The sequence below is a fragment of the Microcaecilia unicolor genome, chromosome 11 (genome assembly GCF_901765095.1).
Source record: "Microcaecilia unicolor chromosome 11, aMicUni1.1, whole genome shotgun sequence".
Classification (NCBI taxonomy): domain Eukaryota; kingdom Metazoa; phylum Chordata; class Amphibia; order Gymnophiona; family Siphonopidae; genus Microcaecilia; species Microcaecilia unicolor.
The window spans coordinates 141563401-141579969 of NC_044041.1; the positions used below are offsets into that span (position 1 = coordinate 141563401).

Below are 16569 nucleotides of genomic sequence, written 5' to 3' on the forward strand. Positions count from 1 at the left end.
GTACCTGGAGAGACTACCCACACAGATTCCCCCTTCTCTGGGAGAACATTGGTGTAATTACAGGAAATGGGAGGAACAGTTGAGATGTTTCTTGTTAAACAAAACACTCCAGAAGCTGGATAGGGAGACGTAAAGACTGGCCTTAGAGAAGATTCAGAGGGGGAAGTAGCATTATAAAAGGACCACCAAGTATAATCCTGGCTCCAAGGGCCTGAACTCGAAAAGTAGGGAGGTATAAGAGCTGTAAGCGGCACAGGGACAGGAACAGCTGGGACATCTGTGGTGTAAGGAGAAAATCGGGAACACACAATACAAGGGGAAGTAATCTTTGCCTGGCTAATTAGTTCCTGAACAGAGTGTAGCCAAAGGTTGGAGCGAGTTAGGGTATTAGGAACAAGGAGGCAAGGAGTAGAAAACAACAAAAACACCCAAACTACTAACATTTTCTTTCTTCCTAATCTAAAACAAATACAGCAAACTAATTAAGCAATAATATTCCAACAGTCTGTGCTAGTCACAGATTACTCTAATATAATGTTCTCAGTCTTTGAGTTCTTATACCAGTTGGGATAGAACCTCAACTGACAAGGATCAAGCTCTCAAATTCCAGGAAAGCCAGAATCAGGCAAGAAAGAGTCTCAGTATGAAGCCGAAGTCCAGCAGCTCCTGCGGTATGCAGTTGACCCTTCTTTTCAGCTAGTAGATTCTTTGGTTCGGGTCAAGCGCAGCTTCAATGGCTCCGCTGGATCACTTTCTGCTCTCCACTGTTTAGGCTCCGTCTGATCCGTGCTGGGCTCAGTCTGGTCAGCAGACTTGATTCGAGACCAATGGACCCATGGAGTTATCCCTGCGACCTTCACAGCTGTAGGGGTAGAAAGCAAAACAGTAAAAGGTCCTTTCCATTGGGGCCCCAAAGGCTGCAACCTCCAGTCTTTCACCCAAACTCTATCCCCTGGCAGGAAGGAATGTACCTGAGCCTGGAAGGGGACAGGGTTTATTTCTCTCACATAAGACTGAAGCTCAGAAATTATCCGGCCCAAGAGGGCTACCTGCTCCTGCACCTGGGCAGACCCTAAAGTCCCTATGTCTCCCTTAATTCCCTGCAAAATGGCTGGGGGCTTCCCATACACAATTTCAAAGGGAGAGAGGGCTGTTCCTTTAGTTGGGGTGCATCGGAGGCGGAAGAGGGCTAGTGGCAGTGCCTGTGGCCATTTCAGTTGGGTTTCCTGACAAATCTTTGCTAGGCTATTTTTCAAGGTTCTGTTTGCCCGCTCAACCTGCCCTGAACTCTGGGGACGGTAGGCACAATGCAATTTCCAGGTAATGCGCAATGCGCGGGACAGGGCCTGAAGTGTGGCTTCAACAAAGGCAGGACCATTATCTGAACCTATGGCAAGGGGCAGTCCATACCTGGGGATGACATCCCTAAGGAGGGCTCGAGCTACTTCTGTGGCTTTCTCAGTGACTGTAGGATATGCTTCCACCCACCCAGAGAAAGTACAGACCATGACCAAGAGGTATCGGAGCCTACCGCTCCTGGGCATTTCTGTGAAGTCTATGACTAGGGACTCAAAGGGTGTTAGTCCTCTAGACTGAACTCCTGGTGGAATACGGGGTCCCTGACGAGCATTATTCTGGGCACAGAGAGTACATCGGGCAGAGGCAGTGGCAACCAGACTATCCAATCCTTCCAGGACCACTACTCGACTGAGTAGGCGGGCTAGTGCTGTTTTCCCTAAGTGTGATAGGTCATGAGCTTGAGACACTACTGGCCAAGCTAGGTGGCGTGGCACCAGAACTCTGGTATCAGGGAGATGTAACCAGCCATCAGGTCTCCTTACTGCACCTTCCTCTTGAGCCCATTTCTCTTCCGTTTGGGTGTACATAGGCGTCCATTCTTGCAGTCGAATCTGAAACAGGGGGGTCACAGTACCTGCTGGGGGTCCTCGAGCAGCTTCCTTGGCCACCCGATCAGCATGGCGATTCCCACGGGCCACTGGAGTATCTGTCCTTTGGTGTCCCCTGCAGTGAATGACAGCTACCTTCTTAGGGGCCCAAACAGCCTCTAGCAACTGAAGTATTTCAGGTCCATACTTAACAGGTTGGCCTGCGGCATTTATGAGTCCCTTTTCCTTATACAAAGCTCCATGAGCGTGTAGAGTTGTGAAGGCATACTTGGAATCAGTATAAATGTTGGTCACCAGTCCTGCTGCTAGCTCCAGAGCTCGTATGAGGGCCACAAGTTCTGCTTTCTGGGCTGAAGTTCCTTGGGGCAAGGCCCTTGCTTCTATCACCTTGTCCTCTGTCACCACAGCATAGCCTGCCAATCGCTTGGAGTTCTCCACGTAACTGCTTCCATCTGTGAAATAAATTACATCTGGGTCCCTCCAAGGAACATCTTTGAGATCTAGTCGACTGGAGTACACTTCATCCATGGTTTGGATACAGTCATGATCCGGTGGTCCCTCAGACGCTGGCAAAAGAGTGGCGAGATTGAATGTAGCCACTGTTTCCAGGTGTATCTGTGGATTCTCACATAAGCTGGCTTGGTACTTAACCATACGGCTATTTGTAAACCAGTGGTTGCCCTTGTACTCCATGAGGGTGAGAACTGCGTGGGGGACTTTAACAACCAGTTCTTGCCCCAAGGTCAACTTATCAGCTTCCTGGACCAGTAAGGCTGTTGCTGCAATGGCCCTCAGGCAGGCTGGCCATCCTTTAGCCACTCCATCCAGCTGTTTAGACAGGTATGCAACAGGCCTCTGCCAGGATCCCATCATCTGGGTCAGCACACCCAGAGCAACCCCCTGTCGCTCGTGGACATACAGTGAGAAAGGTTTCTCCACATCAGGAAGGCCTAACGCAGGGGCTTGGAGTAGGGCTTTCTTTATGGCGATGAAGGATTGTTGAGCAATAGGTCCCCATTCAAATGGTTCCTTTTCACCCCCCTTTGTGGCCTGGTAAAGGGGTTTCGCCATCAGTGCAAAATTCGGAATCCAAATTCTGCAGAATCCGGCTGCTCCCAGAAATTCCCTAACTTCCCTTCTGCACTTGGGTTGGGGAATTGCAGCAACCGCTTGCTTCCTACTGACATCCAGTCTCCGACTTCCCTGGGAAATGCAGAAGCCCAGATACTTCACTTCTGACTGACAGAGTTGGGCCTTCGAGCGTGAGACCTTATAACCTGCATCCAAGAGTAACTCCAGCAATTCTCTGGTAGCCTCGAAACACTCTTCCTGGGTCACTGCTGCAACCAGGAGGTCATCTACATACTGGAGTAAAACTCGCCTGGAAGGCTCAGATTTAAAAAGTCTTAAGGTCTTGTCCTAGGGCAGTCCCAAAAATGGTGGGGGAGTTCTTGAACCCCTGTGGCAGGCGGGTCCATGTATACTGAAGCTTCCATCCTGTTACTGGGTTTTCCCATTGAAAGGCGAAAAGCAGTTGACTGGCGGGGGCCACCCGAATACAAAAGAAGGCATCTTTTAGGTCCAGTGTCGTGAAATGGGTAGCTTCAGAAGGTATCAATCCCAGCAGGACATATGGATTAGGCACTACAGGGTGTAATGAAATAGTGGATTTGTTGACCACTCGTAAGTCTTGGACTGGCCGGTAGTCCTCAGTCCCTGGCTTCTGAACTGGCAACAGTGGCGTATTCCATGGAGACTGGCAAGGTCGAATAATTCCATGGGATAACAGACGATTCAAATGTGCTTGAATCCCTTCCAAAGCCTTTCGGGGAATTGGGTATTGGCGAAGATGGATTGGCCGGGCACTCGGAAGTAAATCTACATGGACAGGAGGAATATTTCGGGCCAACCCTGGGGGATTATCTTCTGCCCATACCCCATTGACCTGGAAGCTATCGGCCAGGGATAGGTCAACTTGGCCATGCGACTGATGCAGCCGCCATTCTTCTTCAAGAGGGCAGCAGAAACTCAATATGCCCTTAGGGCTGGATGTCGGGGGCCGAAAGGAGACTGAAGTCTGGCCATCTGAGTCAAAGGAAATTTGGGCCCTAAGCTTGGACAGCAGGTCCCGGCCTAACAAAGGGATTGGACAGTCTGGCATATACAGGAATTCATGAGTGACTGTGTGTGAGCCTAATTGGCATCTACGGGTCGTCAGGAAGGGCCTCCGGTTCTGCACCCCCGTGGCTCCCACCACTCGGACAGTTTTTCCAGACACAGGCGCTAATCGCTCCGTCACAACAGAATGTTCAGCTCCTGTATCAATCATGAATGGAATTGAGCGGCTCCCTATGGTTAGCTTGACCATGGGTTCCTGGGAGCCCAGTTTGTAGGAACCCGGTCTGTCCTATTCATCCCATTCTGCCATCTCGGCTATCCCAATGATGTCAGATTCAGAAGGCTCATATCTTCCCTCTCGAACTCGGCCTCGGCTTCCTCGATCTCCTGGTCCCCTTCTCAGTCCCTGGCGCCTCTGGGGGCATTCATCTTTCCAGTGCCCTCTTTCCTTGCAGTAGGCGCACTGATCCCTCTCCAATCGTGGTCTAGGATTCTCCCCTCGTGGCCGGGATTGATTGAAGGAATCTCGAGGCCTGGCTGGCGGTCCGGGGTCCCACTTTGGCTTCCCATTAGCTAGAGGTCGACCTCGGTTAAGGGTGGAATTAGTAATGGCTGCCGCCAAGAGGTCGGCCTTCTTCTGCATCTTCCGGTCAGCCTCTCGGCGCATCTCCTGATCCCTATTAACAAAAACCTTTGTTGCGATCTCAATTAGCTGGGTGGTATTCATCCCTGCGAATCCCTCTTGACGCTGCAGCTTCTTCCGGATATCTGGCATACTCTGGGCCACCAATGCACTATTCACCATTCTCTGGTTTTCTAGTGCCTCAGGGTCAAATGGGGTGTATGTTCTGTAGGCTTCAATTAGTCGCTCTAAAAAGGCCCCAGGGGATTCAGTTGCCCCTTGGAGAATTTCAGAGACCTTTGCCAGATTAATGGGCCTCTTTATGCCTTTCTTCATACCTTCCAGCAAGTCCCGGCAATAGCCAGACAACAGTTCATAGTGCTGCCCATTATTTGGATCCCAAGCTGGAGCTGCGTGAGGGAACCGAGTTCTAACCCATTCCTCTGGGTCCTGTGTCCCCTCGGGAACACGCGCTTGCGTGATGGCCTCAGCATTTTGTAAAATCTTCCGCCTCTCCTCAGTTGTGAAGAGGGTCAGGAGAAGTTGTTGACAATCAGTCCAAGTTGGGTTATGGGTGGCCATAATGCTAGCCACTAGGTCCACCACTGCCTGAGGCTTTTCAGTATAAGAGGGGTAATGCGTCTTCCAATTCAGGAGATCGGTGGTTGTGAAGGGTACATACTGGTAGGCCTGTGCCTGCATAACCTGACCCGGATTATTAGGATCCGGTCGAGTGGTGGTTACCTGGCGCAGGGGCAGAGCTCTCGAGGAGGTGGGAATGGAACCTGAGGTAGAGCTAGGAGCTACCCTCTTATCATGCTCAAAGGTGATTGCAACAGGTCTAACCCATTCAGGGGAGGCGTGTTGAACCCCTGAGGGATGAGGAGGGGTACTCATAGACTGAGAGGTGATCACAGGTGATTCAGTCCATTGAAAAGGATGCCGGGCCCCTGATGAGTGGGTAGGGGTACTAGAGGGAAAGGCTGGGCTGTCGGGAGTTGAGGAGTCAGGGGGTGGAGCCCACCGCGGGTCTTGGGAGGTTAGCAGGGGAGGATGTGGCAGAGGAGGGTAGATGCTGGTTGAAAAGTCCAACCTAGGATGTGGTGGGGTTTGCACAGAAGGGGAGGAACTATCCGGAGAAGCCTGTGCTGGAGAGGCTTGGGCTGGACGCCGTGGATCTCTGGGGGTGGAGCGGAACCCCAACAATGGGCCATAAGGTGGTGGCTCAAGATCTGAGGGGTCATCAGAGAGTATGGGTTTCTCGGACAGGGTAGGGGCAGAAGCCACTGATTGGGTGGTAGGCTTCCTGGGGCTCTTTCCCTCCTCCAGTTTAGATTTTCTAATAATCTTTCTTTGAACGCGGCCCAACATGAACTTCACTAGGGATCCCATATAAGTTTTCAACCAAGAGGGAGGGTCAGTCACAAGGCTGTCCCAGGAATCTATATAGGGGAGTTGTTCAAGATATTCTGGTTCTCCTACAACTATGCTGTAGACCTTCCGGATTACGTCAATATCTAAGCTGCCACCAGGGGGCCACCCCACTCCTATAGATGGCCACTCAACTTCACACAAAGTTCTTAGAGTACTTAAGCTTAAAGTCTGTCCATAATCATTAAGTAAAAATCCTTTCTTAAAATTCTTAAGCATACAATCTAGGGGAGTATCAATTTGTCTAGATGATGTCCCTCCCATAATGCTTACAGTTACAACACACAGAAAGGAAGGGGAATTTTTGGAAGTGTGGTAAGGGGTCCACAGATCCAGAGACAAAAAGGTAAACAAACAACAATCGCTTCCTTCCGTCGCTGGCCAGTTGAACTCGCGTTAACTGGAACCGCAGCTATAAGAAGTCCACACTCATTTAATCATCCATGCATCACACACATACTGTACAAAAAATCCCACCCAACAATTTCAGATTTCTCAGATACAGATAGGCTCTGGCGGTTTCCCTACTAATCCCCAGTAGACTAGAAGGTACTAAGGCCTTCGCTGAGAGTTGATCAGACTCCCCTTCCCTCAATTTTTGAGGGGCTGGTTTACAGTTTCCTAGCTAGGATTACAATACAGAATACAGAATACATACCCGGCCAGTATTCCTCAGGCAGTTGGGTGCCAGAAATTGATGCAGGGTTCAGGATCCCACTGCTGCCACCAAGAATTGTTGCAGGAATTACCACTATTGTTAGCAGAATCTGTGGTACTTCAAGAGTCAAACACCACACACCAGAATGAGAGAGAAATCTTCTTTATTTGCCAGCAAACAAAGTAGGACATCAGCACTAGGTCTCTTCTTCTCTTTCTCAGCTCTCTGGACCCTGCGTCTCCTGTCTGTCCTTCTCTCCTTCTGTTGTCTCTCTTCTTCTTCTGACGTAAGCTGCTTCTGCTCTCAGTTATATAGGGTCTTACTCCTCTCTAGCCCCCCTTTCTCACCAGATGGTAAAGAATAGATTGATTACCCTGCCTTGAACTAATTATTACTTACACATTACTTAAAAATATCAGTTACATAGGTTTGGTATTTCCTAAACTGACCTATGACCTGGGGCCTCTCACACTAGACAATGGGGCACCTATCTCTTGCATTTTATTATGATTAAATTCTCATATTCCCAGCTAACTTCATACTAACTGGGTTCTGGCATTCATTAAGGGGTCAAGGGCCAATCTTACTTAATAGCACACAGATATAGTTTGTTATTACTTTCAGGACCAGTCCTACACTTAGCTATAATTAATCAAGACTTTCTCTGACCTCTTTCACCTATTAGCTTCCTACATAGAACTCGCTAGGACTGTGGATAATTCAAACCAGATGATGGCAGACAAAGCTTCACTTGAAAAGTCAGCCACTAGATTTAAAAGATATTCTACATAGAGAAAGAACTTATTAATTACACAGAATAAAACATATTCTAAAATAAGCAGAAATCAGAATTCCTTATAAGACAAAATCTAACTCATCTAGAATTATCTAGAATTATTTACTCTACTCTATCTCCTTCTAACCAGCATTCAATCTAATCCTTTTAAAACTGCCTGCAATATGCCTGGCTCATAATGGTATCCATATGTGGTAAATAATTACTTCTCTCTGACCTTTCTAACCTGTAGCCTAGCAAAAGCTAGACATTTGAATAATTAAAACCAGATGACATTCCTCCACCACTTGCAGGACTGAGAAGTTAAACTTAATATGACTTCTTTTGCCCAAGCTGCCTCAGGAGCAGGCCAAGCCTTTTCAGGAGGTGGTCAGGCAGCTGAAGGCATGTCGCAAATTCCTGTCCAGGGGTGCTTATGACACTTTTGATGTTGCGTCCAGGGCCGCTGCTCAAGGTATAGTGATGCACAGACTCTCATGGCTGCGTGCCTCTGACCTGGCGAATAGAGTCCAGCAGCGGATTGCGGATGCTCCTTGCCGGGGGGATAACATTTTTGGCGAGAAGGTCGAACAGGTGGTAGAGCAGCTCCACCAGCGGGACACCGGATTCGACAAACTCTCCCACCGGACGCCTTCAGCATCTACCTCTTCAGGTAGACGTTTTTATGGGGGAAGGAGGAATGTTCCCTATGCTTCTAATAGGCGTAGGTACAATCCACCTTCTCGCCAGCACGCTCAGGCTAAGCCCCAGCGCGCTCGTTCACGTCAACAGCGTGTGCCTCAACAGACCCCTGCAGCTCCCCAGCAAAAGCAAGGGACGGGATTTTGACTGGCTCCAGGCGAGCATAGCCAACATAAAAGTGTCCATGCCGGATGACCTACCGGTTGGGGGGAGGTTAAAATTTTTTCACCAAAGGTGGCCTTTCGTAACCTCCGACCGGTGGGTTCTTCAAATAGTCCGGCTGGGATACTCCCTCAATTTGATATCAAAACCTCCAAATTGCCCTCCGGAAGCTCAGTCTTTCAGCTTTCAGCACAGGCAGGTACTTGCAGAGGAACTCTCCGCCCTTCTCAGCGCCAATGTGGTCGAGCCCGTGCCACCGGGGCAGGAAGGGTTGGGGTTCTATTCCAGGTACTGCAATCTGCTTCTTGCTGGCCTCCCACTTAGTCACCTCTCCCCTCTCCAATTGGTTCAAAACTCTGCTGCCCGTCTCGTCTTCCGCCAGGGTCGCTTTACTCATACTACCCCTCTCCTCAAGTCGCTTCACTGGCTCCCTATCCGTTTTCGCATCCTCTTCAAACTTCTACTAACCTATAAATGTACTCACTCTGCTGCTCCCCAGTATCTCTCCACACTTGTCCTTCCCTATACCCCTTCCCGTGCACTCCGCTCCATGGATAAATCTTTCTTATCTGTTCCCTTCTCCACTACTGCCAACTGTCTCGCTGCACCCTACGCCTGGAATAAACTTCCTGAGCCCCTACATCTTGCCCCATCCTTGGCCACCTTTAAATCTAGACTGAAAGCCCACCTCTTTAACATTACTTTTGACTCGTAACCACTTGTAACCACTCGCCTCCACCTACCCTCCTCTCCTCCTTCCTGTACACATTAATTGATTTGATTACTTTTTTTTTTTGTCTATTAGATTGTAAGCTCTTTGAGCAGGGACTGTCTTTCTTCTATGTTTGTGCAGCGCTGAGTACGCCTTGTAGCGCTATAGAAATGCTAAATAGTAGTAGTAGTAATAGTAGTACTTTCTTGTGCAAAAGAAAACAGGGGGGATGTGTCTCATCCTAGACCTAAGGGCCCTGAACAAATATCTGGTCCGAGAAAAGTTCAGGATGCTTTCCCTGGGCACCCTTCTTCCCATGATTCAGGAAAACGATTGGCTATGCTCTCTGGACTTAAAGGATGCTTATACTCACATCCTGATACTGCCAGCTCACAGGCAGTATCTTCGATTCCGTCTGGGAATGCAGCACTTTCAGTATTGTGTACTGCCCTTTGGTCTCGCCTCTGCACCCAGGGTGTTTACCAAATGCCTGGCGGTGGTAGCGGCGTCACTGCGCAGATTGGGAGTGCATGTGTTCCCTTATCTCGACGATTGGCTGGTAAAGAACACCTCGCAGGCAGGAGCTCTACAGTCCATGCAGATGACTATTCAACTCCTGGAGCTACTAGGGTTTGTGATAAATTATCCAAAGTCCCACCTTCTTCCAGTTCAAAGACTAGAATTCATAGGAGCTCTGCTAGATTCCCAGACTGCTCATGCCTACCTCCCCGAGGCGAGAGCAGACAACCTTCTGGCTCTTGTTTCCTGGGTCCGAGCGTCTCAGCAGATCACAGCTCGGCAGATGTTGAGATTGCTCGGCCACATGGCCTCCACAGTTCATGTGACTCCCATGGCCCGTCTTCACATTAGATCAGCTCAATGGACCCTAGCTTCCCAGTGGTTTCAAACTACTGGGGATCTGGAGGATGCGATCCAGCTGTCCACGGGGTTTCTCCAATCCCTACATTGGTGGACAATTCAATCCAATTTGATCTTGGGACCCCCCTTTCAAATTCCTCAGCCACAAAAAGTGCTGACAACGGATGTGTCTCTCCTCGGGTGGGGAGCCCATGTCGATGGGCTTCACACTCAAGGACGTTGGTCCCTCCAGGAAACCGGTTTTCAGATCAATCTCCTGGAGTTGCGAGCGGTCTGGAACGCTCTGAAGGTTTTCAGAGATCGGCTGTCCAATCAAAATATTCAAATTCAGACGGACAATCAGGTTGCAATGTATTACATCTACAAGCAGGGGGGCACTGGATCTCGCCCCCTGTGTCAGGAAGCCGTCCAGATGTGGCTTTGGGCTTGCCGTCACGGCATGTTTCTCCAAGCCACTTATCTGGCAGGCGTCAACAACAGTCTGGCCGACAGGCTGAGCAGGATAATGCAACCTCATGAGTGGTCTCTCAACTCGAGGGTGGTACGTCAGATCTTTCAAGCGTGGGGCATCCCCTTGGTCGATCTCTTTGCTGCTCAGACCAATCAAAAGGTCCCTCAGTTCTGTTCCAGATTTCAGGCCCACGACAGGCTAGCATCGGATGCCTTTCTCCCTTATTGGGGGAAGGGTCTCCTGTATGCATATCCTCCCATACCTTTGGTGGGGAAGACTTTGCTGTAACTCAAGCAGGATTGTGGGACCATGATTCTGATTGCGCCCTTCTGGCTGCGCCAGATCTGGTTCCCTCTTCTTCTGGAGTTGTCCTCCGAAGAACCGTGGAGATTGGAGTGTTTTCCAACCGTCATAACTCAGAACGAGGGGGCGCTTCTGCATCCCAACCTCCAGTCTCTGGCTCTCGCGGCCTGGATGTTGAGAGCGTAGACTTTGCCTCCTTGGGTTTGTCGGAGGGTGTCTCCCGAGTCCTGCTTGCTTCCAGGAAAGATTCCACTAAAAAGAGTTACTTTTTTAAATGGAGGAGGTTTGTCGTCTGGTGTGACAGCAAGGCCCTAGACCCTCGCTCTTGTCCTACACAGACCCTGCTTGAATACCTTCTGCTCTTATTTATTATTTTATTTTATTTGTAGCATTTGTATCCCACATTTTCCCACCAATTTGCAGGCTCAATGTGGCTTACATTTGCCGTAATGGCGTTTGCCATTTCCGGGTAACAGAATTACAATGGTATTGCGTTAAGGTGCATACAGATATGGTAACATACATAGAATATACATGGAACATAGTATATATGGAACAGGTCATAGTATATATATATATATATATATCCTGTGCACACATATATGGTAAAGAGGAATGCATTATGGTATTGCATGAAGGTTCCTGAGTAATGAATTGGGTTGTAATATACATTAGGTCATCGACTATAGAAAGACCCTATTCAACATAAGGTTTAAAGTTGTAGTGCTTGATCATTAATAGCAGAGAGGTTAGGCAGTCATGCGATAAAAGTTTGGTTTTGTATAGATCGTGTATAATGTTATTATTTGGTACTTAGGCTGGATGTTTATGGTACGCCTTCTTGAAAAGATCTGTTTTCAATAGCCTTCGGAAAATGGTTAGGTCTTGCGTTTTTATGTTCTTCGGTAGTGCGTTCCATAGTTGCGTGCAGATGTATGAGAAACTGGTCACGTATGTGGATTTATATTTTAGCCCTTTACAGTTAGGATAGTAGAGATTGAGGAATGTGCGTGATGATCTTTTTGCGTTCCTAATAGGCAAGTCTATAAGGTCTGACATGTAGGTCGGGGCTTCCCCATAAATGATTTTGTGGACCAGGGTGCAAACTTTGAATGCAATTCATTCTTTTAGTGGAAGCCAATGTAGTTTTTCTCTTAGGGGTTTGGCGCTTTCGTATTTCGCTTTCCCAAATATGAGTCTGGCTGCTGTGTTTTGAGAGGTTTGAAGCTTCTTAATGATTTGTTCTTTGCATCCGGCATAAATGGCATTGCAGTAGTCTAGATGACTTAGTACCATTGATTGAACTAGGCTACGGAATACTTCTCTTGGGAAGAAAGGTTTGATTCTTTTAAGTCTCCACATTGAGTAGAACATTTTCTTTGCTGTGTTTTTCGCATGGTCTTCGAGTATGAGATTTCGGTCAATTGTAACTCCCAGAATTTTCAGGCTGTCTGAGACCGGAAGTGTGTAGTCTGGGGTGTTTATGGTATTGGGTTTGTTTGTGTTGTATTGTGAGGACAGGATGAGACATTGTGTTTTTTCTGTGTTTAGCTTTAGTTGGAATGCGTCCGCCCAGGAGTTCATTATTTGGAGGCTGTGTGTGATTTCATTTGTGATTTCGGTTAAGTCTTGTTTGAATGGGATGTATATCGTGACATCGTCAGCATAGATGTACGGGTTAAGTCCTTGGTTGGATAGCGATTTGGCTAGGGGTGTCATCATCAAGTTAAAAAGGGTTGGTGAGAGCGGTGATCCTTGTGGTACTCCACATTCAGGTTTCCATGATGTGGACGTTTTTGATTTTGAGATCACTTGATAGGATCTTGCTGTTAGGAAGCCTTTAAACCATTTTAGTACGTTTCCTCCAATCCCAAAGTAGTCTAGGATGTTCGAGAGTATTTGGTGGCTGACCATGTCGAACGCGCTGGACATATCAAATTGTAGGAGTAGTACATTGTGTCCAGTTGCAATTAGTTGTTTAAATTTTGTTATAAGAGTGGTTATCACTGTTTCAGTACTATGGTAGGATCGAAATCCTGACTGTGATTCATGTAATATTGTAAATTTGTTTAGGTAATTGGTGAGTTGTTTGGTTACCATACTTTCCATTAGTTTTACTATCAGGGGGATGGATGCTACTGGTCGGTAGTTGGTTTTGTCATTTAGTTTTTTCTTTAAATCTTTGGGTATGGGTGTAAGTAATACATTTCCTTTGTCCTTGGGGAAGAGTCCATGTTGTAGCATGTAGTTCAGGTGTGACGTAAGGTCTGTTTTGAAGCGTTTGGGGGCGAACCTTATTAGGCTATTGCATCGGCGAATGTGGAGCTTTGCCAGTGTTCATTGGGGACGTGTGTGGATGTTCGCGGAGGATTTCGTCGAGGTCCATGATGGTCGCGCAGGGACCACCAGACCACTTTACATGGAATGACCCTTTAAGGATACGCCACACCAAACCATGCGTTCGGTGACTGTCGGCTTCCCCCCCCCCCCCCCCCATTCTTGTTTAAAAGCTTCCCTATCTCTTTAATCATCCCAGTTAAGGTGGAGTCCATCCTTTCGGAACAGTCTCCCCCTTTCCCAGAATGGCTTTGGTACTGGTCTGCAGACAAGTCTCACTTAAGCAAGTTTCCATTTCATGGCCAGTTTTTATTCCGGGAGGATCTTGAGAAACTTGTAAAGGACTTGGGTGTGAATAGTCCTCGATGGCTTCTTAAGGACAAGGCGAGATCTGTAGTTAGAGGATTTGGGAGCAGGTCAAGCCCCAAGGATTGTGACTGATAACTACCAAGACTGAAGGGAACCAGCTGCCTCTCTTTGGTGAGGGGGCAAAAAGGATTGCCCTTTAGGAGGATGAGAAAACTGCTGCCTCCTCCACACTTTACTTTGCCAGGTGCTTATATTCCACTCGCACCTTGAGAGGTTCGGAGCAGATTACAGAGTAAAGAGATCAACAGTAGTGCATTGAGATGTCCGTTACAGACTACAGCGGATTGACAGATGGATAAGACAGAAGTATTTCAATGGGGTGTCAGTTACATTGTATGGCCGAGAGATAATGTTATCTGGTGGAAAATGAATTAGCGTTGGTTTAGTAGAAAAAGTACAGGGAACAGGTTTTTAAGGTTTCCTGTAGACTGGTCGTGTCTGATGAATAGTTATAGAGAAAGGAAATATAGTTTGACATTAAACATATTTAAAGTGTCAACAGTACATTTTTCTTGAATAAAATGGATTTTAAGGCTATACGGAATTGGATGTAGCAGTTGATGTTGAGCATAGGTGTTGGTAGGGAGTTCCAGAATTTGGCAGCTTGGTAAGAGAATAAGCTTGTGAAGAAGCAAAATTCCTTGTATGATGGGAAGTAAAGTTTGAGTTTTTTTGTCCTGTAGCCTGATTGCACAGTTGAGATTATAGAAAACATTTAGGAGGGGGGGGGGGGGGGGGATAGCCTTGAAAATTTTTGAAGACAAAACAGAGTTTGAAGACAATTCTGTCCTTTACAGTCAGCTAGTATAGCTGGGCATATAGAAGAGAGACCCTGTTGAAATTTTTCAGTGCGTAGATAAGTCTTAATGGCTGTGTTTTGTGTTGTCTGTAGCTTGGGCAGTTTAAGTAGATTATATTGCACTGTAATCTACTTAAGGGTTCCCAATGAGGGTCAGTGTGCACTCTGTGGAGGTGCGGGTAGAGTAAGACTGCCTGTTCTACAGGGAGTAGGCCCTCATTACCTCTGACTAGTGTATCTTGGAGGTTGTTAAAAAAAGGTTATGCCCTTGAGCTCACAGAACCCGTTTTGGACACCTTTATGGTGTCCCTTTGCAGACTCCTCAAGAGTGAGGCTGTAGAAATCACATTTGCAGTGGTTGCTTCACCTGGGGGCTATGGAGCCCAGTTGAGGGTGCAATTTCATCTACTTTATGGTTCACATAGAGGCATATTTTCAAAGCACTTTGGGAGGCTAATAGTTCCATAGGTTTCTATGGAACTTTGGGAGGCTAAGTGCTTTGAAAATGAGCCCGATAGTGAGTTCTATAGGTTACTTTCATCTCCCATTCCCCCAGTTCATTATCACAACCTATCTTCAACCTTTGCCACCCTTTCTTCCTTTTCTAAAATCACAGAAGTGGAAACTGCACATATTCATTTTTTTTTTAACTTCGAGCTCTCTGTTCCTCTGATCCCATTCCCATTTATCTGTTCAGCTCTATCTCCCCCTTCTGTCTGATGCCTTCAAACATGCTGTGGTTACACCTCTTCTCAAAAAGCTTTCACTGGACCTTAACTGCCCTTCTAGCTATGGTCCAGTCTCCCTCCTCCCTTTCTCATCCAAGCTAGTTGAACATGCTGTTTCCCACTGCCGTCTTGACGTTTTCATTTCAAACTATTCTAGTTTCAGTGCAATCTAGCTTTCACCCTCTATATTCTACAGAAACAGCCCTTGCCAAAATCCAAGATCCTTTACTCAATCTTCATCCTCCTTGATACACTATCGTTGCGTGGATTTGGGGGCTCTTTTCTGTCTTGGTTTTATTTTTATCTCTCCCATTGCACGTTTAGTGAATGCTCTGGTAGATCCTCCTCCACTACTAGTTCCACTATCGGTGTACCTCAGAAGTTGTCTTAGGACAACTTCTCTTCTCTGTCTGTTACCTTTAGTGCAAGGGTGTCCGACCTCTGTCCTTGAGGGCCACAATCCAGTCGGATTTTCAGGATTTCTGCAGTGAGTATGCATGAGATCTGTTTGCATGCACTGCCTCCATTGTATGCAAATAGATATCATGCATGTTAATTGTGAAAATCCTGAAAACCTTGACACTCCTGCCTTAGTGCTTTGACCTCCTCCCATGTTTTTCTGTTCCATCTTTACACTGATGATTCCCAGATCTACCTCTCCACACCAGAAATTTCACAAGGAATCAAGGCCCAAGTTTCAGCCTGCTTGTATGACATTGCAGCCATCTGAAATTGAACATGGCCAAGACTGCGCTTCTTATCTTTCTCCCTAAACCCATCTCTCCTCTTCCCCCATTCTCTGTTTCTGTGGATAGCGCTGTCATCTTCCTTGTCTCCTCCGCTCATAACTTTAGGGTCATATTTGATTCCTCTTTTTTTCTGCACATATCCAACCGCTAAAACCTGCCATTTATTTCTCTATAACATCACCAAAATTTAACCTTTCCATTCTGAATCCACATTCTCATCACCTCTTGCTTAATTACTACAACTTGCTCCTCTGAGGTAGCTCATTAAACACTTTCTTCCCTTTTGTCTGTTCAAAATTCTGCTGCATGGCTTACATTTTATGCTGCTTATCCTAGAAATAAGCGGTGGATTTTCCCCAAGTCATTTTAATAATGGCTTAAGGACTTTTCTTTTAGGAAGCTATCCGAACCTTTCTTAAACCCTGCTAAGCTAACTGCTTTTACTGCACTCTCTGACAATGAATTCAAGTTTAATTACATGTTGAGTGAAGAAATATTTTATCCGATTCGTTTTAAATTTACTACTTTGTAGCTTCATTACATGCCCCCTGGTCCTAGTATTTTTGGAAAGAGTAAACAAGCGATTCACGTCTACCTGTTCTGTTCCACTCATTTTATAGACCTCTATCATATCTCCCTTCAGCCATCTCTTCAAGAGCCCTAGTTGCTTTAGCCTTTCCTAATAGGGAAGTCGTCCCATCTCCTTTATCATTTTCATTGCCCTTCTCTGTACCTTTTCTAATTCCACTATATCTTTTTTGAGATGCAGCGACCAGAATTGCACACAGTATTCGAGGTGCGGTCATACCATGGAGCGATACAAAGGCATTATAATGTCCTAATTTTTGTTTTCTTTTCCTAATAATA

The 16569-nt window shown here is 46.9% G+C and overlaps 1 protein-coding gene across 1 annotated transcript in view; it reads right to left on the bottom strand.

The window, feature by feature from the left end:
* Positions 1–818: 818 nt before the first annotated feature.
* The window catches only part of LOC115480986, a gene marked incomplete at its 3' end in the record, with an annotated part of 62313 nt that continues 46562 nt past the window's right edge, over positions 819–16569 (bottom strand). Inside the window, 3 exon segments of the mRNA XM_030219970.1 lie at positions 819–1553; positions 1950–3308; positions 3310–4497. Coding sequence (XP_030075830.1) covers positions 819–1553; positions 1950–3308; positions 3310–4497 — 3282 coding nt within the window.